At 57.2% G+C, this 20442-nt stretch overlaps 3 protein-coding genes across 6 annotated transcripts; all 3 read left to right on the forward strand.

The window, feature by feature from the left end:
• Positions 1-788: 788 nt before the first annotated feature.
• Positions 789-5257, forward strand: C24H19orf84 (chromosome 24 C19orf84 homolog). 2 transcript variants are annotated; one of them, XR_006276861.1, is made up of 3 exons: positions 789-892; positions 1447-2778; positions 3421-5257. XR_006276861.1 is itself a non-coding variant. In XM_038382587.2 (2 exons), exons 1-2 carry the CDS (start codon positions 858-860, stop codon positions 2642-2644), a joined length of 1233 nt encoding a protein of 410 aa, XP_038238515.1. In that variant the 5' UTR covers positions 789-857; the 3' UTR covers positions 2645-5254. The 2 variants fall into 2 exon arrangements, 1 of the variants encoding a protein (XP_038238515.1); XM_038382587.2 differs by having other exon boundaries at positions 1447-5254.
• A 1309-nt stretch (positions 5258-6566) lies between these two features.
• Positions 6567-9041, forward strand: LOC119847645 (lens fiber membrane intrinsic protein-like). Its single transcript, XM_038382588.2, has 4 exons — positions 6567-6832; positions 7430-7579; positions 7886-8020; positions 8336-9041. Exons 1-4 carry the CDS (start codon positions 6658-6660, stop codon positions 8395-8397), a joined length of 522 nt encoding a protein of 173 aa, XP_038238516.1. The 5' UTR covers positions 6567-6657; the 3' UTR covers positions 8398-9041.
• Positions 9042-11920: 2879 nt separating this feature from the next.
• LOC119847665 (protein NKG7-like) lies at positions 11921-18644 on the forward strand. 3 transcript variants are annotated; one of them, XM_043501932.1, is made up of 7 exons: positions 11921-12025; positions 14334-14386; positions 15065-15273; positions 15467-15613; positions 15771-15905; positions 17366-17479; positions 18311-18644. In XM_043501932.1, exons 1-7 carry the CDS (start codon positions 11966-11968, stop codon positions 18460-18462), a joined length of 870 nt encoding a protein of 289 aa, XP_043357867.1. In that variant the 5' UTR covers positions 11921-11965; the 3' UTR covers positions 18463-18644. The 3 variants fall into 3 exon arrangements, with proteins under 3 accessions (XP_043357867.1, XP_038238543.1, XP_043357868.1); XM_043501933.1 differs by lacking the exons at positions 17366-17479; positions 18311-18644 and adding an exon at positions 16094-16347 and having other exon boundaries at positions 11939-12025; XM_038382615.2 differs by lacking the exons at positions 14334-14386; positions 17366-17479; positions 18311-18644 and adding an exon at positions 16094-16399 and having other exon boundaries at positions 11932-12025.
• The last annotated feature ends 1798 nt before the right edge of the window (positions 18645-20442 follow it).

Raw genomic sequence — 20442 nt, forward strand, 5'->3', positions numbered from 1 at the left:
CAAATCCTCTTGAACTATTCTCCCCACCCCGTTCCCCATTTTGGGGAGTCCAATCCCAGTTCACCCCCAAACACCTGGCACCCCCTCCCTGTACAGCCTGGCATCCCCTCCCTCTCTGCTGACCCAGAGACCTCAGGCTGGGGGCGTGTGGATGGAAAGGGGAGTTCCAGGTGAGATTCCCATATGGGGAACTGTCCCCACTCTTTGCTGCATGCTGGACCCCCCCCATTGCTGTGTGTTAAGAGCCTAACCCCTGACCAGAGCTTGAGCCCCTCCTCGGGAGTCCTGATCCTTTTCTCCACATGCTAGGGGGCCTGATCCTGGCCTTTCCCTCCCCCACAGTGGGCTGCCCCGCCCACAAACCAGATTAGCCCAGCTCCCCACTAATCCTGATAGGCAGCAACTGGCTGCTGGGCCAGCTCCCCTAGCCCAGGGTGCCCAGGCCAGGAGCAGCTGCCGGTGGGGCAGAGCCCACCCCCCATCTCCTATGCGCATGTGGGGGGGATCTGAGCTACCCCAGGAGGGCCCAGCTGGCAGGAAAAACTGCAAAACTAGAAGCCTCTCGCCCCATCTCGCTAAGCCCCGCCCCAAATAGGCATAGGCCCCACCCACATCCCAATAAGCCCCGCCCCAGAGAACCATAGTCCCCTACTATCTATGTCAACGCCCTCCCCCCCCGATCATTTTCAGGTCCCGCCCCTCGCGCTCCAAGGCCACGCCCCTCTCCTGAAAAGCTCCGCCCTATCTCCTACAGCCAGGCCCCGCCCCATCTCGCCACAAGCTCCGCCCTTCCCCCTTCTAGGCCACGCCCCACCGCGTGGCGCTGAGCGGTTCGTGCCGCCCACGGAGCCGGGACCATGGAGGGGCCGAGCGGGGCCGCCTGGAACGCGGGGTGAGGGGCGGGGCGGGATGCCTGACTGCCCCAGCCCCCCCCAGGATCACCCCAGCCCTCCATGGCACCCCCCCTCTGCCCTTCAGCCAAGGAGCCACAACCCTCCATCCCATAACCCGCCCCCAACCACAGAGCACCTGTCTCCCACGGGAACCCCCATCCAGCCCCATAGATCCCCCCTCAACCAAAGACCTCCATGCCTCCCATCCGACCCCCTTACAGCCCCCAACCAGGGTGTACTGCCCCACATGAGAACCCACTTTCCAGTTTTAGAGTCTCCCTTCCTCCAGCCCCACCCAGCCAGGGCACCTCCTCCCACAAACACCCCATCTGCCACCCCCCACGAGGAACCCTCCCCCATCCCCACAGGGATTCCACCAGCCTCCCCAAATCCTACACACACCCAGGGTCACCCCACAAAGACAGCCCCCCAAATTCACATGCCTACACCCCCCCACAGACCACCGCCCCTCCCTCCACAGAATTCCCATCTCCTGTTGGAGGGGGTGGGATCTCTCTGTCTCTGACCCCCTTTTCCGTTCCCCCCCCCGCAGCTCCCCCAGGCCCACCGAGCCCAGCCCCACGGAGCCGCCCGCCTCGGACCAGACCGCGCTGGAGAAGATGCCCTCCTGCCCTACCCCCGTCTCTGCCACGCCTTGGGTCCTGGGTCGCCCCTCGGCCGGGGCCCTCTCCTCCATCACCGTGCCCGTCCGGCTGGACGCCCTCGCCTGCCTGCTCAACAGCGCCCTCCTGGGGGCCTACTCAGCCTTGCCACAGCCGCCCCTCTCCAGTGGCCACGGGGCGTTGGCCATAGGCCGGGGCGGGCCTCCCCAGCATGCGCTGGGCTGCGGGTGCCAGCCACACTACTGCTGTGGCCCCCAGCCGGCTCAGGTCGGGTGCTGTGGGTCTGGCGCCATGGGGCAGAGCAGCGCCGGCTGCTCCCAAGAGATACCCGGGGGCCACGGTGATTGGCGGGACTCCTCCATGAGACGGGACTGGCGAGAGTCCCCGTTGCCGAGGGGCTGGGGGGAGAACTGGCGAGCAAGGAGGCAGAAAGATTTCATTCGCCCCTGGGGGGGACAGAGGCTGCGGGGGGAGGCGGACTCCGCCCCACAGAAGGCGAGGCAGTGGGGCCTGGGGAGAGCCCAGGGCTCGGATTATGCAGCCAGGAAGCGGAACCAAGATGGCTGCCCGTGGGATGCCGCTGGGGTGAAGAGATGGTCTAATGGGGGAGCGAAGAGATGGGGGTCTGGTGCAGGGGAAACCGAGGCAGCCAAAGCTGCCAGGGAAGATTGGGAGGCAGATTACGGGGGATCCAGTGCCCAAGGGAGCATCTTGGAGAAAGCCAGGTCTTCCCAGCCCAACCTCCCAGCTTCCCAGGAAGGAGAAGACTGGGAAAAGGCGTATGAGGAGTCCCCCAAATCGGCCGCAGGGGTTTCCCCTCTTCCACAGGTGGATTTGAAGGTTCAACCGGCCTCCCTCCAGGAGAGGACAACGTCTCGCCCAGCGAGCAAGGATGGGCCCTTCTCCAGCTATCTCCAGAACCTCTTCTCCGACCTGCAGGAGAGGTCCAGCGCCGTCTCGGAGCCGCGCCAGGGGAGAGGGCCCCCTGGAGGCACCGCCGAACGTGGGACACGGCCCCCAGAAGGAGGAGGAGGCCCGAGTGGCAAGAGGCCTGCTGAGCTCGGCGATTTCATGGCCGGATGCGTTGACGTCTCCAGAGCCGCCACAGAGAACAAGGACAGTGCGTGAGCCCGGTGCCGCGGAAAGACCCGTAGACCCGCTTCATGGGTCTTCCATGAAAGCGGCCACCCATTGCTGACTCCACCAGCCCACTGGGCTCAGCCCGAAGGCCTCAGCCCTGGGCGGGGCAAGTTCTGCCAAGGGTTGGTTTGTTAATAACCCCGTTCTTTTTCATCCTCCAGCGGTCTTCTACCCATCCTCCTCCATTCCTAACCTGCCCCAACAAGCCTTCTAACCAAGATCCTCCATTCCAAAGCTCTTGTCTTTCTCTGTCCAAAGGTTTTGATGTTGATTTAGGTTTAAATATGATCAGAAATGGGGGGTTGCCTAAAAAGCAACAGATCGAGCCAGATTTCTGTTGCGTTTGTCTCTTTGAATTTGTTACTTTCCAAGATTTGGTTATGAAACTATCCCAAATCCCCTATCTTCTACCCCAGAGTGCCAGGTCACGGGGGTTTGGTATCATTTTGTTACTAACTTGAACCTATGCTTGTATGTCCGGGTTAGAGACGGAAGCTCAAAATTAGCCCCCCTGTATTCTGCAAATTAACCCTGTGGTTTGTGTCAAGTGCTTAGCGTTGAGTGGATGCGTACACACAGGGATCTGCCGTGACCTGCCTCGCTTCACAAGGTCAGGGCCTAAATTTGTGATGTCAGAGGTCTGGAGATTAGTCCTGGGTTTAAAAGTATATATAAATTCCATTGATTTTTACGCACACCCCCCCGAACTCTTACTTTATATCATCACGTTTGGAATTTCTCAAGATTTGTGGTTTTCTTTCTAGGTTTAAAAGCACCCCAAGAGCCAGGCTGTTTGGAAGTCTTGTTAGAGTTGACCCCCTGACAGCGTTAAATTGTGTTTGCAAAGAGAGTTGGATTGTGAATTGTTTGAACATGTTGAAACATTTCTCTCTGGAGATTATGAGTTTGAACTCAGCTCTCTGTGTAAGTCTGTATTGATTACATAGGTGAGCCAGTCGCTGTGCTAACTATACCAGAACTCGGAGTACAGTCGATTGATTGCTAAAATATAGATGTTAGACATGCAATAAAATTTCTCTCGGCTGTGTACAGATTGAAAAAGTGAATTTCACTTATTGCATATGCTGTATATGTCATATCTGCAGTATAACTTCTGTGCAATACAAAGGAAAAAATGGTGAATTTGACTTACTGCATTTATGATCTAGCAATCATTCAAATCCCCCATTTTCACCGCTGTGTATCCCAGAGAAATTGTATTGCATCTAGAATTCTGTCTTTGTGCTAGAGATTTATACACGGTTTTATACAAAATTTCAATCTGATTTGTTGCATCTAAGACATATATATGCAATCATAGAAATTTGCCTGTTTAATGTATATAGCCCATGCACATATGATAGATATATAGCCCAAAAAATTATATTGTCATGATCTATATGCAAAATAATTCTCCCCAAAATAATGTCTCTGCCATGAGTAGAGATTAAAATAGTGAATCTGAATGATTGCATCGGTATCCCAGAGAAATTATATTGCCCGTAGAACTCTTATCTTGTGCTATCGAGAGGTTTAATTTCCATATGACTTGTTGCACATGTGACATAGAGGTGCATTTAATGGAAATTCAGCACTTTAATCTATATTGCATGTACATTGTATCGCATATCTGATGTATATTGCACAGAAATTATATTGTTATGATCTCTGACAGGCTATATACTTTGTGTGCTATGTAGAGATTAAAAAGGGGAATTTGACTGATTGCATGTATTAGTTGCATGTTATATGATAGTGTACATATGCAATTAGGCAACTTTGCCATTTTAATATAAAGCACAGAGAAATTACACTGTACTTAGCAAGAAGACAAGTGCGCTCTGTATCTCTGTATCGTGGAGAGAAATGATACTGCGTATGTGACGTCTATTCCAGCAGCGGCTTCTGACCCCGATGGATTATGCATGAGACATGCCTGTGTCTGAACACCAGTGAGCATTATTGTGGGATAATCACGTGGTGTGTGTGTGTGGGGGGGGGTATTTTTAACAGAGGCCCTGAGACATTAAGAGCAGAAGATGCTTTCACATTCATCCTTAGAATCTGAGGAGCAAAGTGTTCCCCTTTGGTTATGGGGCTTGGGGGTCGTTAAGTCCCTGATTTTTTTTTTAAAGAGATCATTAGCATGGTCCGTGTGTTTTACCTCAAGAAATAGCCTCCGATCTTCTGGGGTGTTGTGTCTTGAAAGGGAACTGAGATGAGATCCCTCAGGATGGGAGTCTAGGGCCGGAAGCCAGTGCCCCCCAGTGGGTGCGGTGGCTGGGATCCAAATTGGACCCCGGAGAGTGGACACCCAGGTGGCTTCAGAATAACTGTCATTTAATGCACCCTAAGACACGTTGGCGTCTGCTGAGTTCTCTGCGGTTGTGAATAAAGGTGTTGTTTGTATTTGGGCTGCGTTGGGTTTTCAGTGAGTCAATATTGCGGAACTTTGCTTGGAAAGTTAGAGGATCGGGGAATGGGACACGAGGCCTTTCCCTTCTAGGGGGCGCCGGCTCTCATCTGGCCCCAGGCCGGGGGACTGGCTTCAGAGGTGCCAGGAATGAAATGAAAATCTGCCCGTTTTCAGTGGACCAGTTCCTCTAGATGCAGCAGTGGGCTTCCTTTTGCCGCTGGCTCCCTCCTTTGGGGGACAGGAGGAACGCAGCCCGTCCCTGGGCTGGTGTCTCTGCGCTGCAGGGAGAGGAACAGGGTTAGCATCCAATTAGCCCTGTAGGGAGAAAAATTGAGGGGTATCAGGATGGGCACTGTGCCTCACCGCAGAGGTAGCTGCATTTGAGCACTGGGCGAGGGATCCCTGTATAAACAGCCCCTGCCCCGGAGGCGGCTGTATCTCAGCACCTGGGAGGGGACCCTGTATGAAACCTGGACACCCGGATCCCTTCTCCCCCGCGCTGCCCTGGGAGGCCCCTGTGTGGCCGCTCCAGGCTCAATGGAACTGACCGACTCATCAGGTTGTATTGAGCCTCCCCGAGGGCGGGAGTGCTGGGACTGCAGATCCCGGCCTTCTGGAACCACCTGTCGCTGCCATGCCCCCCCCCCCCCCGGCTTGTCATTGACATTAAGGGATTTGCCGGCCTTTGCAAAATCACTGCCGGCGGCTGGGTGAGGAGAGGAGTGAGTGCCTCTGGGCTGTGCGGAGCAGAGAGCCGGGCGCTGGGGTCGGCACAGGTAGGGGGCAACAACGGGGGGGGCAGAGGAGGCACAGGGACCCACCGAGGGGCTTTCCCTCTGACATACACACACAGTGACCTGGGAGCAGAGAGACACTGATACACAGGACACAAACCAACTGACCACCCCACACCATGCACACACTGGCCTGGCTACGCTAATACACAAATGCGCCCACACAGGCCCTGAAAAACACCCCCTGCCACTCACACATCGACACACACCCATGCAGTTATGCTGCTACGACACTTATTGATCCCCTCCCCTCCCAGAGCCGGGGACAGAACCCTGGCTCCCAGCCCCCACTGCTCTAATCCACGAGACCCCACTCCCCTCCCAGAGCCGGGGATAGAACCCAGGTGTCCTGGCTCCCAGACCCCACTGCTCTAACCCACGAGACCCCACTCCCCTCCCAGAGCCGGGGATAGAACCCAGGTGTCCTGGCTCCCAGCCCCCACTGCTCTAACCCACGAGACCCCACTCCCCTCCCAGAGCCGGGGATAGAACCCAGGCATCCTAGCTCCCAGACCCCACTGCTCTAGCCCACGAGACCCCACTCCTCTCCCAGAGCTGGGGATAGAACCCAGGCATCCTGGCTCCCAGACCCCACTGCTCTAACCCACGAGACCCCACTCCCCTCCCAGAGCCGGGGATAGAACCCAGGTGTCCTGGCTCCCAGCCCCTACTGCTCTAACCCACGAGACCCCACTCCCCTCCCAGAGCCGGGGATAGAACCCAGGAGTCCTGGCTCCCAGCCCCCGCCCCCAACTCTAACCGGCTTTGTGCTGTCTGCAGGCTCAGGCAGGATGTACAGCTTCATGGCAGGGGGTCTTTTCTGCGCCTCGGTTGGGAACATCCTGCTGGTGGTTTGCACAGCCACTGACTACTGGGTGCAGTACCGGCTCCAGGGGGCCTTGGCCCACCAGGGCCTCTGGCGCTACTGTCTGGTGGGCAAGTGCTACATGCAGACGGAGAACATTGGTAAGGACCACTAGGGGGTGCTGTGCTGCAGGGAGTGGGGTGGGGGCTCTCCCCTGGCAGGCATGGCTGGCCCGATGCCCCAGGGTGGCACTAGGGAGCACTCCCAGAGGTCCTAGTATTTCCTCCAAGAGGCAGGGCTTGAACCTGTGGTTCTGGGCCAAACCCCAGCTGGGGCAATTCCATTCGGCTTCCCTAAATCCTCTCACGAGCTGAGACTTTCATTTCCTTCCCCTCCTCAATTGTACTGAATTGTTGTGAATTAACCAGCCACCTGCCCCAGAGGTGGCTACATCTCAGCACCCAGCGAATCAGCCCCGTGTGGTGTTATGTGCAGCTGTTCCACAGCTGCCCTGCCCCAGAGGTGGCTGCATCTCCGCAGTGGGTGAACCAGCCCTGTGCAGTGTTATGTGTGGCTGTTACCCAGCTCTTCCACCCCAGACGCAGCTGCATCTCTGTGCCAGGAGAGCCAGCCCTGTGCAGCATTACATGTGGCTGTTCCCCAGCTGCCCTGCCCAGAGGTGGCTGCATCTGTGTGCCGGGCGAGCTGTCCCCTTCTAAACAGGAGCGATTTTGAGTGTTTTCTCCTTGCCACTCTAGCCTACTGGAACGCCACCCGGGCCTTCATGATCGTCTCTGCCCTGTTGTGTTTTGCTGGCATCATCATGGGGATCTTGTCCTTCGCCCACTCATCCACCTTCGAGAGATTCAATCGATCGTTCGCTGCCGGGATAACGTTCTTCATCTCCAGTAAGTGTCTTCCCACTGCTGCGGGGACCCCAGCTGGCCAGCAAGACACAAGGAGGGAAGCAGAGTCTAGTGGTTAGAGCGGGTGGAGGGGCTGGGGCTGGGGGCCAGGACGCCAGGGTTCTCTCCTGGTTCTGGGAGGGGCATGAGGTGTAGTGGTTAGAGTGGGGGGGAGGGGCTGGGAGCCAGGACACCTGGGTTCTCTCCCGGCTCTGGGAGGGGCACGTGCTCTAGTTACACTTCCCACGCACGTAGACGTTTCTTTGGCCTGTCGTCCTGCCATCGGTCTCTCTGCCCCACCCCCTCCAGCGCTCTTCGTCCTGCTGGCCATGGCTGTCTACACTGGCGTTACCGTCAACTTCCTGGGCAAGCGGTTCGGGGACTGGCGCTTCTCCTGGTCTTACATCCTGGGCTGGGTCGCCCTGCTCATGACCTTCTTCGCAGGTACAGGCCCTTCTCCTCTAGGGGGCGCCAGCTCCCATCCAGCCCCAGGGTGGTGGTGGTGGGGGGCAATGGGGCCTCTCCCCTCTGGGGGTGGCAATAGGAGACCTTTCTCCTCATCCAATTCCTTGTTTCACACTCACTGTCCAGGAATGCCCTGGCTCTGACCAGTAGCCCCCTCTCATAGCCAGGGATAGAACCCAGGAGTCCTGACTCCCAGCCCACCCCCTCTAACCACTAAACCCCACTCCCCTCCCAGAGAACCCAGGAGTCCTGACCCCTGAGTGCTGTTAAACAGCCCCTCTCTCCCCCTCGCAGGAATATTTTACATGTGTGCGTATCGGATGCACGGATGCCAGCACGTGGCTGAGACGTGTTAAACCCTGCGTGATGGCGCCGCAGTGAATCGATAGACACCTGAAACCCGGGGCGAGTGATACCTCGCCATTCCCCACCCCCCCGCCTTCTAGCAACCTGCCGCAATGGGACATCCCCATAGAAAACGCCCTTCGTTCGTTTCATCGGATTCCAGGCCAGCTTCCTCCTTTGGCGCTCGGTGCTGGATGTAACCAGAGCCAGCCCCGTGCCCCCAATTGCTTTAGAATCAAATCAGACAAAGGGAAGCATTGATTACCCCACGTTTTACAGCCTGGGGGAAACTGAGGCACGGCGAGATGGACTGACCTGCCCCGTGTCACACAGGAACACAGCGGCAGTGCTGGGAATTGGAACCCAGGTGTCCTGAGTTCCCGGCAGGACCATCCTTCCTTTAGAACCGGACTTAAAATATCAAGCACCTGTGCTGAGTGAACTTGTGCTGTAGCTTTGATTGATAAGCAGGCAGGCTGTAAAATTAAATTGGCCCCTGGAGTTATAACTGCTCAGAAATTTCTCTCTACCTTCGTGCCCCTCCTGAGTAGCATGAGCTAAGACAACATAACTGCAGGAACTGTAGTTTTAAAGTTTTGTGTTTTTGGCCAGGCAGCTCTGATTTTTGCCTTTAACAAAGTTTTATGCATTGAATTTCCTTGGTTTTTCTTTTCTTTTTTTAAAGAAAAAGAATAAAGGTCCTTAAAACAGTTTGTTCCTCTGTTGATTTCTACCCACAAAATCACTAGTCATGCTTGGAAACCCTTTGTTTGAAGGGCCTCAAACCCTAAAGCAGTTTTAAACCACTTGGCAGTGTTTAATGACAGGTTTCAGAGTAGCAGCCGTGTTAGTCTGTATTCGCAAAAAGAAAAGGAGTACTTGTGGCACCTTAGAGACTAACAAATTTATTAGAGCATAAGCTTTCGTGAGCTACAGCTCACTTCATCGGATGCATCCGATGAAGTGAGCTGTAGCTCACGAAAGCTTATGCTCTAATAAATTTGTTAGTCTCTAAGGTGCCACAAGTACTCCTTTTCTTTTGGCAGTGTTTGTAGTTCAAGCCTCTGAAATCCCAACAATGTTTTTTAAACAATTTTTTAATTTTCTAGGTTTTTGGTCAAAGGCAGGAAAGATCCTTGAAAGCAACTTACACTGTCTCAAGTGCCAGAGCGGTATTAAACTGTTTTAAATATTTGGAAATAAATTATTATTAATTTGTATGTTCATAGCATCTGACAGCTCTAGTCACGGACCAAGCCCCTGTCAAGCAAGGCCCTTACAACATTTGCTCACATGAAATTTCCTTTCTTTTTAATAACAAGTTTTTATGGCAATTGAGCTGGCTCTAAAGCCAAAGCAATATTACATATTTGTGCATAAATCTATCTAGCTACCAAAATGTTTCGCAGGAATTTGTGGGTTTTAACGGGGAAAAGACACATCATTTCCTTTTGGTAACATGGAAGCGTTTCGTTTTGACTTTTACGTTCCAAGTATGACTTTTAGTATGACATAATATTTAAGCCTGCATCAATATAATGTATATGACCTTGAATATTTTAATAGACTATTAAAAGCCTAAATGAAACAAATCGAAACACTTGGATGATCCCATGCAGAAATTTTTTGGAATTTTCCTTTTGCGGGCAATGTTCAGATTTGGATTTTTTGTTTCCATTTGGAACGAGCAAAATTCAGAATGTCCCACAGAATAGAAATTCAGGCTGCTGACCAGCCCTGTGCGTTAACTTATGTTGAAATAATCACAAAGTTTTTTGCACTGAATTTCCTAGGTTTTAAGATGTGTATATAAAAATATAAATAAAAGTGAAGGAAGGGGAGAATTTTTCAAAAGCTCCTAAGTCACATATGCCCATTTCCTCAAAGGTGCATATGTAGGCACAAGTGCCAAAATACCAATGAAGAGCCAATGGGAGTTAGGAGCGTGTATACCTTTGGGGATCTAAGCTGTGGGGTTCTCAGTCCCATGAGAATTAGATGCCTCAGTCATTTAGATTCTTTGGAAAATTGTATCCCAGATCTGTGAAGCGAATGAAGCTGCGTCGAAAACAGGGCAGAGAGAGAAACTAGTTTAAAGTTGATCGTCCCTCTGCCGAGCAGTAGCAGATGTCTGGCCCTTTCTCGGTCGCTTTCGCATCAGAGTTCAAATCGGCGTGGCAGAGCTGGCAGGGTTGCTTATTGCAAGTTGGTTATCTGTGTGTATACGCCAGGCCTGGACCAGAGGTGGCCAAAGCAGGCAGCCAAACCGCAGTCAGGAATCCCAGCCCAGCCACCAATGCCCGGGGCCCAGGATGCAATTGGGCCCTGTGACGGCGGAGAGCAAACGCCCCTGCCTGCTTGCGAGAGCTCCCTGCGAAGAGACATGGCAGCACAGAGATGGACAACGTGGCGGCATCTCGAGACTCACCGTCAGCGGCACGCTTGGATAACGAGCTTGGCGGGCTGGGTGCACCCATGTTACCTGGTGACGCCCCAGGGGAAGCGGAGTCACGTCCCCTAGCCATGCTCCAGCCAAGGAACCCATGCCCGGCAGGGGACTGGGTTTGAGGCACCTGATACGCGCCTTATGTGGAAGGTGGCACCAGTGTTTTATAGGACGTGCCCCCTTCCCCCCCAGCGGTCCTGCCACGGTGCCACCCTCCAGGCGGGTGCACGTTACAGTCACGCCCAGGAGTGTAAGTGGCTTCACCAGGCACCAGACTAGACCTTGGCCATGTAGCCCCCGAGCCAGTGGCTTGACACGTGCCTGTGGGTAATCCTGCTTGCTGGGGGAGTGCTGAAGGGCAAACCGTGTGTGTGTGTGTGTGTGTGTGTGTGTGTGTGTGCACGCGCGCGTGTGCGCTGCCCCCTGCTGGAGGGGCTGGGCCCTGCTCTGTGTGTGTGTGTGTGTGTGTGTGTGTGTGCGTCCCTGCTGCCCCCTGCTGGAGGGGCTGGGCCCTGCTCTGTGTGTGTATGTGTGTGTCCTTGCTGCCCCCTGATGGAGGGGCTGGGCCCTGCAGTGTGTGTGTGTGTGTTTGTTACCCTGGGCTTCCACAGACCCAAGCCGTGATCCCCTCTTCCTCCCTTCCCCTGGGGAAAAAAACCTGCCAACCCCTCCTTGTTCCATGGAGATTGAGATTGTTCTCAGAGCCTCCTGTCTGGTGACTTATCCCCCCCCCGGAGGGCCCCCTATCCCCACACTCCCCTCAAGTGTGCATCAAAGGACTCCTGGGTTCAATCCCCAGCTCTGGGAGGGGAGTGGGGGCTAGTGGTTAGAGTGGGGGGGGCCTGGGAGCCCGGACTCCTGGGTTCTCTGCCCAGCTCTGGAAGGGGAGTGGGAGAGCAGGTGGGGGGGCAGGACTCCTGGTGTCTATACTCAGGGGTTTCCCTTGCTAAGCAGGCTGGGGGGTGGTTGGGGCTCGGATGGGAGATCCCGGGGGCAGCTGAGGGCGCTGGGGAGGGGGAGGGGGGGTTCGCGGGCTGCAGGGAGGAACTGACACAGAGGATGTGGGGATGGTGCAACGGGCCCTTACTGCATCCCTGCCCCTCCCAGGAAGCCACCCGGGAGCAAGAGGCCCCATGGGGGGTCAGGGCTGGAGCCGGAGCCAACCCTGCGAGGGAGCAGGCGACGCAGAGCAGGTGAAGAGGGCGCTCGGGATGGGGGGGTTCGAGTGTCTGTCTGGCCCCACAACCCCTTCCGGCCAGCCCCAACCCCGCCCCCGTCTGGCCAGTCCTAAACCCCCACCTCCATCCGTAAACGTACCCACCCTCCAGCCATCCCCCCCACCCCCCTGTCTGTCCACCCCCTCACACGCCCCTCTGTCCAGCCAGCCCCAAACCCCCACCTCCATCCGCAAACATACCCCCCTCTGTCCGTCCATCCCCTCACACACCCCTCTGTCCATCCAGCCAGCCCCAAACCCCACCTCCATCCACAAACATACTCACCCACTGGCCATCCCCCACAGACCACTCCATCCAGCCATGCATCCCCTCACACACACCCCGTCTGTCCAGCCATCCCCTCACACACCCCTCTGTCCATCTGTCCTTCCCCTCACACATCCATCTCCGTCCAGCCAGCCCCAAACCCCTCCATCCATCCCCATACACACACTGCTCCGTCCATCTGTCCTTCCCCTCACACACATCCCCGTCCAGCCAGCTCCAAACGTATCCACGCTCCAGCCACCCCCCCCACCGCCCTGTCCGTCCACCCCCTCACACACCCCTCTGTCCAGCCAGCCCCAAACACCCCTCTGTCCGTCCGTCCACCCATCCCCTCATACACCTCCCTGTCCAGCCAACCCCAAACCCCTGCTTCCATCCGGCCATCCCCAAACACACTCGCCCTCTGGCCATCCCCTCTCACTCCCCTTCGTCCGTCCAGCCATCCCCTCGTACGCCCCTCTGTCCATCCGTCCCCGTACACACCCCCTCTCTAAGCTGCGGGTCTCACCCTCCATCTCTCGGGTTGGGATTTGGGTGTGGTCCTGCCCCCCATCCCGCCCCATAGCACAGGGTTAGTGGGTGTTGGGTTTCCTCTTCCTCCCCCTTCGGTTCCTCTTTCCCCCTCACTGGGACGAGCGGGCACGGGGCCCCGGGGCCCGGCCCAGCTTTCCACCCCTCCCCTGCCCCCCCACTCCCTCTCAGAGACCCCCTGGTTATACAGGAACCCCTCACCTGGCGCTGAGACCCCTGAATGGCAGATGCCCAGCCCACCTAGAGCACCCCCTTTGGGAAGCTCAACCTGTCCCACCTCCTGCCCCATCCTTCCCCCCCTCCCTCCCCCCACCCCACACACACCTCACCCCATCCGTCCATCCCTCCCCACACACCCTACCCCATCCAGGCCTCCCTCCCCCCCCACACCTCACCCCATCCCTCCCCACACGCCCCACCCCACACACATCTCACCCCATTCCTCCATCCTTCCCCACCCCCCATCCCATCCCTCCCCACATGCCCCACCCCATCCATTTCTCCAGCCCTCCCACCCCAAACACCTCACCCCATCCCTCCCCACACCCCCATTCACTGCATCCCATCCCTCCCCATATCTCCCACCCCACAAACATATCACCCCATTCCTCCATCCTTCCCCACACACCCCATCCCATCCCATCCCTCCCACACACACCCTGTCAGGGCTGAATCCCCACTCTGTCACTCCTAGTGCAGAAGTCGGGGCCCCGCAAGGATTTTAAAAATTAATAGTGGCCCCCCACCAGGCTTGTATTAAACTCCCATGGTTGCAGCTTCTCTCTGACCTTGGCTTGGTAAACGCTGCCAGCACCGAAATGCAACAACCCCCCCTTGAACCTAGGAAGGCGCCCTGGAGAATTCCTCCCCGTGGGGCGCCCTCAAGCCCTTTCACCCCCCTCCAGGGAAGAGCTGAGACACAAAACAAAGGTGATTATCAGGGGCTATCAGCTAATTAAACAACATTCACAAACCTCTTAGGGACATCAAAAAATCTGATCCTGTTCTGAAAAAAGGTAAATGTTATTAAAAAACCCCCAAACATCTGGATTTTAGGCTTTTGCTAGATTTTAAAGGAGCCATTTCAAAAACCAAGCATCCAAATGAGCTTTCTTGGGGGTTCAGCTTAAAGGTTACAAGCCAACAAAAGCAGCTGAGTTTAGCACAGAGGAGTCCACGAGCCGAACAGAAATAAAAGAAATAACCCTGATCGCGTCTAGCTAAACCTTGTGATCCACGGGCACGTGTGGGGTCCAGAGAAGTCGTTCTGGGGTGATCGCAGGATTTGTGATCATACCTGGCTTCGCGGCTCATGGCACGGCTGCTCCGTCCCTCCAGCCCCAGAGAACAGACAAAGGGAAAGTTTTTTTCCCAATTTTAAAAAAAGTTCAACCTTCCCCTTGGTCCTGTGGGCCAGGTGCCCCCTTTCCCTTCTTGACCTGGGGGATTTTTTACTCCTTTACAGGTAAAGCAAGTCGAGGACAGCTACCAAGAGGGATTTTATAGCTTACTGGCTGGGTGGATGTCCATCAAAGGGAGCTACTCCCCCTTTATTTATCACACACCCCATCCCATCCCTCCCCACACACACCCCATCCATCCCTCCAGCCCTCCCCCACACCTCCAGCCCTCCCCACATGCCCTGATCCCATCTCTCTCCCCACATGCCCTGCCCCCTCCCTCCATCCATCCCCAAACACAACCCATCCATCCCTCCAGCCCTTCCCCACACCTGCAGCCCTCCCCACACACACCCCATCCTCCCCACATGCCCCGCTCCCTCCCTCCATCCCTCCCCACATGCCCCGCGCCCTCCCTCTCCCCACCTACCATCCACCCTCTCCACACACACTGCCCCATCCCTCCCCACATATCCATACCTCCTCCCCCACCCACACCCCATCCTCCATCCCTCCCCATACACGTCCTTCTGTCTGTCCCTCCCTCCCCACACGCCCCACCCCATCCCTACTTCCCCATACACACACCCTCCACACACCCCATCCATCCGTCTGTCCATCCCCACTCCTTCATCCACCTCTCCCCACATGCCCCACCCCATCCCTCCATCCGTCCCACATGCACCCATCGACCTGGATTCATCTGTGGAGCGGCCTGAGGTCCAGGCCCCAAGGCTCTGGTTCAGCCCAGCTGCTCTGGGCCGGGATTTGCTTCTAACTCGTTCCCCACCCCCAGCTGCTTCCCGGATCCCAGCGCTGCCCCCCACGCGATGGTGTCTCCCCGGATTTCCAGCACCGTCCTGGCCCTGCTCAGCCTCCTGCTGCTGCTGGTGGCCCTGGGCTCCGACCACTGGCTGGTGGACGACACCGTCCTCGGGTCCCCCCATGAGGGGCTGTGGAAGAGCTGCCTGAATTCGGTGTGTGAACAAATTTCTTCAGCATCAGGTAAGGGCAGCCCGGCTCTGCCAGGGGGCCCACCTCTGCCACCAACCAGCAGCAGCGGGCAGGTCTGTCCCCTTGGCTGTGGGAGGGGAATGGGGGCTAGTGGTTAGAGCAGGGGGGGTTGGGTGGCAGGACTCCTGGGTTCTCTAACCAGTTCAGTGCAGTGTTGTTTATTTAACCCGGCCCTTTGCTACAGTCTCTTTAAAGGTCACCAGGGTTTTCACACTGCTGGGTGTGATCGCTGGGTTGGTCTCCTCCTTCGCTCTCTTCGCCTCGTTCCTGCGCTCCCACCCCGGCTCCGTGTCCCTGACCTTGGTCTCCTTCCTGGGCAGCTTCAGTGCAGGTATGTCCCCCGTCACCCTCCTGCGGGAACTCGTCTTCCCCCGCCCAGCCGCCCCCCCCCCCAGAATCCTGCCCTGGGCAGTGGGTGGGACAGCGCAGGGGCTGGGACTGAGGATGGGCCGCACTAAGGGGTGTCCGTCCTGCTCCCTTTCCCCCAGGGCTCTGTGCCATGATCGCGCTGGCCGTGTACACAGGGGAGTTCGCTGGGGCCGTGAATGCCGCCCAGAGCCAGGTCACCTTTGGCTGGTCCTTCGGCCTCGGCTGGGCCTCCTTCCTCCTCTTCCTCATCACTGGTGAGTGCAACATAGGCGAGTGTCGAAAGGCAGCTGCCTCTGGGGTGGGGCGCAGGGGCTGGTTATACAGGGACCCCTCGCCCGGCGCTGAGATGCAGCCACCTCTGGGGTGGGGTGCTGCGTACCAGTAGATGATGCTCCCATTGGTCCCATTGCTGCTCTGAGCCCATTTCTTTTCTCTCCCCCAGGTGTGGTGATGCTGGTCGCCCACCAATCCTCCTAGAGCAGAGTGTGGGGTCCATGGTGGCCCCGAGGATGGGGCTGGGAGCCTAGTGGGCTGGACGGAGCCTGCAGCATCCTGGGACCTATTCCCCCAACAGCTGCGAGCAGGGGGCAGTGTGTGTGTGTGTGTGTGTGTGTGTGTGTGAGAGAGAGAGAGAGTGTCCCTACTGCATCCTGCTGGACCCCCGCATCAATGAGCCCAACCCCTCCCTACCCCGGAGGCCACTGCTCCCTCCCCACCCCACCTTCTTCCATGGAGATTAAAGATCCTGTTCTCAAAGACTCCGCTTTGGTGGTTTAATCCCCCCCCGTCCCCCATAACCCTCAGACTCCCCTCCCATGTCCATCAAAGGTCTCCTGGGTTCTCTCCCTGGCTGTAGGAGGGGAGTGGGGTCTGGTAGTTAGAGCAGGAGGGGCTGGGAGTCAGGACTCCTGGGTTCTCTCCCTGGCAGTAGGAGGGGAGTGGGGTCTGGGGCTTAAAGCAGGGGGTCTAGGAGCCAGGACTGCTGCTGGGCAGGGAATGGGACACGAGGTCTTTCCCCTCTAGGGGGTGCCAGCTCCCATCCAGCAAGTGTTGGGGGGGGGGGAGCGGAATCTGGCTGACTCTGGGGAGAGGAATGGCTTCCCTCTGCCTAGTTACCATAATTACTCACGGAGATGTACAACCCCACAATAAGCCTCCCGCCTAATGTAGCTCTGTGCCCCCCCTGCCCCGCTACACACACACACACACACACACACACACGCCACAGGGCCCATGGTTATCGTATCTACTCACAGACACACTCAGGCTCAATTCTAACCTACCTACGGACCATGTCCCAGTCGCTACCATATTGACCGGCATACGATCGCCAGCTCCATTATAAGCCGCCCACCTGACAGAAGTTCGAGGAGGGAGGTGACACTTTTGGGGGGCTTCCCACGGTGTCTGGGGGGATATGCTGCCCCCTGCTGTCTGCAGGTGAGAACGCTGCCTGCCCCCCGCTACAGCCACAGGCTCTGCGAGTCCCCGCACTTCCCTCTGCCACCTGCCCATCTTGGCTAACAGCTGCTATTGGACAGATCCTCCAGGAACGTCTCATCCTTTTTTGAAGCCAGTTCTAGGTTTGGTCCTCACAACAGCCCCTGGCAAGGAGTTCCACAGGTTAATGGTGCAGAGGTGGGGGTGTGTGTGTGTGTGTGAAAAAGTTCTTTGTGTAGTTTGCATTAAACCTGCCACTTGTCCATTTCATCAGGTGCACCCTGGTTCGCGTGTTATGTGACAGGAGGATGGGGCCCTAGGCTGCAAAGACAGCCAGCCTGTGAAACGAACTACAGCTTTGCTGTTGATTTAACCGGCGACCTTAGCTGTGAGTCTGCCCAGTTGGCCTTTCGATTTCCTTTCTACCCTCTACACTGGCGTGTGTGGGAACCGCTGCTGGGGACTACGGCGCTGGGGCAGGACATTGGCCTTTGCTGAGCTGACGGACCCGTACGACAACGGGAGATCTCCAGCCAGCAGCGGGGAGGGATCGAGCACTTGCTGGGGTTGCTCTGCAGTTTAATTTGGGAGTAGCTGGGTAGTGAAGCCAGCCACAGGTTGGAGGCCGGGTGTGAGTAGAGGAGGGGGCGGGAGGCAGTTCGCCAGCAACGCAGTATCTTGGGCTGGAGGGTGGAGGGGACACGGCTGCTCACCAGCTAAGCTCGCACCCCGGAAAACATCACCCCAGTCAGCCGTGCACATTTCCAGCAGCTGGTGTGAAAACCAGTGCCGGGGTGTGGGAGAGGCCCAGGGGCTGAGCGCACAGGCTGTGGGGGAGGGATGCAGGGAGAGGGCACTGCCCCCAGCTATGGATAGGGGCAGGCGGGACGCTGGACTACAGGGGCCCACGGGTCGGTGCTGTGTGGGGCTGGGCGTTTTGGCAGGATGTGATTTCCCTCTGGGAGGTGGGAGTTGCAGTGTCTGCGGTTCGGCACCCGCTCAGTTCTGGGTTGGGTGCAGAATCACCCAGGCCCTGGGTAAGTACAGACAGACCCTGTGTGTGAGTCCCGGCCCCGTCCCACTCTAACCACTCGTCCCCAGTCCGCTACCCGAGCCGGGCTAGAACCCATGAGTCCTGGCTCCCAGCCCCCCCAGCGCTAACCACTAGACCCCACTCCCCTGCTCTGCTCAGTCATTTCCACATCCTCTTTCCTACCAGCACCTCCCCATGCAGCGATCTGGGACCCGCTGAGAGGAGCAAATCGCGGAGCCTGTCAGTCCAGGCGCTGGCAGCCCCCCGGAGCTGCTGAGCGGGAGGATGTGGGTGCAAGGAGCCAGGCAGATGCCCCCTTCCACCAAGCTCTGCATTGAAATCCTCTTCGCACTGCTCTGCCAGGGTAAGAGAACAATAGCAGAGACAGCTGGGCTGGCAGGAATCCCCCAGAGCTGGGGATAGAACCCAGGAGTCCTGGCTCCCAGTCTCCCCCTCCCTACTAGACTCCCCTTCCCTTCCATTCCCTCCCATAGCCAGGGATAGAACCCAGGACTCCTGGTCCCAAACCCCCCTCCTCTAACCCACTAGACCCCACTCCACTCTCCACTTTTCCCCGCTGGAGCAGTGAGATGCTTTCCTTCCCTGCGTAAGCTTTGTGGCAAGAGGTGCCCCAGGGGCTTCTTTTGTAAGGTCACTAAATGGGAAACGTTTGAGACACAAACATGGAGAACTGCCCTTAGGTTGCGGTTTCTTCAGTCGGTGGCTTGAATCATAGAATATCAGAGTTGGAAGGGACCTCAGGAGATCATCTAGTCCAACCCCCTGCTCAAAGCAGGACCAATCCCCAATTTTTTTTTGCCCCAGATCCCTAAATGGCCCCCTCAAGGATTGAACTTGCAACCCTGGGTTTAGCAGGCCAATGCTCAAACCACTGAGCTATCCCTCCCGGTTTGTGCTTTGAGCTGTTCGGACGTCGATGCCCCACTAGAACCTGCAGCTGGCGGGTTGGTGCCGTCTCGGTTCCTGGGATGTTTCTCCCCTTGGTTGGCTTCAACATTGGGGGGTGATGGGGGATTTCAGGGGGGTGGCAGGGAAATCCCTGATACTGGACAAATAAATTATGGTTTGGAGAATTACAGGGGCTCGGGCAGTGCTGTGGGTTGGGGGGAACCCAGGGCTGGGCTAGCAGGGGGCTGCGGGTCGGGAGCGAGGGGCACTGGCAAAGCTGGGGGAAGACCAGGGCTGGGGTGGATTGGAGGCCCAGGGCGGGACTCAGGGGCACCGGCAGAGCTCTTTGTGGGGCAGGGGTGGATCAGGGGGCTGTGGGTCACGACTCAGAGGTACCAGCAGACCTCTGTGTGGGGCGGGGGTGGATCAGGGGGCTGCCGGTCGGGACTGAGGGGCACCGGCAGAGCTCTGTGTGGGGCTAGGGTGGATTGGGGGGGACACGGGTTGGGACTGAGGGGCACCGGCAGAGCTGATCTGTTTCCCCTGCAGGTTGGCTCTGCCAGGAGCCCGTCTATCGGATCCACGTCCCGGCCCCTGTCACGGCCCAGCAGGGTCTCTGCATCCTGCACCCCTGTAATTTCACAGCCAAGTGTGAGTCCTCCGGGGTCGCCTACGAATACTGGTTCCACAAGGACGACAACAGGGACACCAGCTCGGCCGTAGCCACCACAGATCCTGGCAGGGCCCTGCGGGAGCCTGGGGGCCGGATCCGCATGGTGGGGGCACCCCGGAAGACTGCTCCCTGAGCATCAGCGACGTGAGGGCCCGAGACAGGGACCACTACTCCTTCTGTTTCATGAAGGGAGACTTTCAATACAGCTGCGTGGAGACCCAACCGCTGGTGGACGTGACAGGTGAGGCCGGGGGGTCCTGGAGAGCTCAGCAGTATTAACTCCGCTTATACCCAGTGGCAGGGAGTTCTGGAGATTAACAACATCCAGTGGCAGGGGTTAAGCCCACTAATACCCAGTGGCAGTGAGTTCCAGGGATTAACCCCAGTAATTCCACACTGAGTTGAATTTTAATGCTGTGGTCTGCTTAGAGCTGACGGAGCAGCCGGTGCTGGGGGTCCCCAAGGTGCTGCTGTCCGGACAGCTGGTGAATGTGACCTGGCAGGTTCCGGGGACCTGCTCTGGGACCCCTCCCCAAATCACCTAGACAGTGGAGTTCGACAACACAGCCAGGAATGTCTCGGTTGTCCTGGAGAACGGCAACTTCTCCTACAGCTCCGTGCTCAGCTTCACATCGGCCCTGGGGGATGACGGCAAAGAGCTCGTCTGCACCATCACATACCCTGCCGTGGTCGGGATCTCCACCCGCAGAGCCGTCTGGCTCCACGTCCACTGTGA

Source organism: Dermochelys coriacea, chromosome 24, assembly GCF_009764565.3.
Source record: "Dermochelys coriacea isolate rDerCor1 chromosome 24, rDerCor1.pri.v4, whole genome shotgun sequence".
NCBI lineage: Eukaryota > Metazoa > Chordata > Testudines > Dermochelyidae > Dermochelys > Dermochelys coriacea.

Coding starts and splice junctions, on each gene's coding strand:
- C24H19orf84 (XM_038382587.2), top strand. CDS start 858: ATGGAGGGGCCGAGCGGGGCCGCCTGGAACGCGGG. Junction 893..1,446: donor GGGGCCGCCTGGAACGCGGG/GTGAGGGGCGGG, acceptor CCCCCCCCGCAG/CTCCCCCAGGCCCACCGAGC.
- LOC119847645 (XM_038382588.2), top strand. CDS start 6,658: ATGTACAGCTTCATGGCAGGGGGTCTTTTCTGCGCCTCGGTTGGGAAC. Junction 6,833..7,429: donor CATGCAGACGGAGAACATTG/GTAAGGACCACT, acceptor TTGCCACTCTAG/CCTACTGGAACGCCACCCGG. Junction 8,021..8,335: donor GCTCATGACCTTCTTCGCAG/GTACAGGCCCTT, acceptor TCCCCCTCGCAG/GAATATTTTACATGTGTGCG.
- LOC119847665 (XM_043501932.1), top strand. CDS start 11,966: ATGGGGGGTCAGGGCTGGAGCCGGAGCCAACCCTGCGAGGGAGCAGGC. Junction 14,387..15,064: donor TTTTATAGCTTACTGGCTGG/GTGGATGTCCAT, acceptor CCCCACCCCCAG/CTGCTTCCCGGATCCCAGCG. Junction 15,906..17,365: donor CCTCCTCTTCCTCATCACTG/GTGAGTGCAACA, acceptor CCATTTCATCAG/GTGCACCCTGGTTCGCGTGT.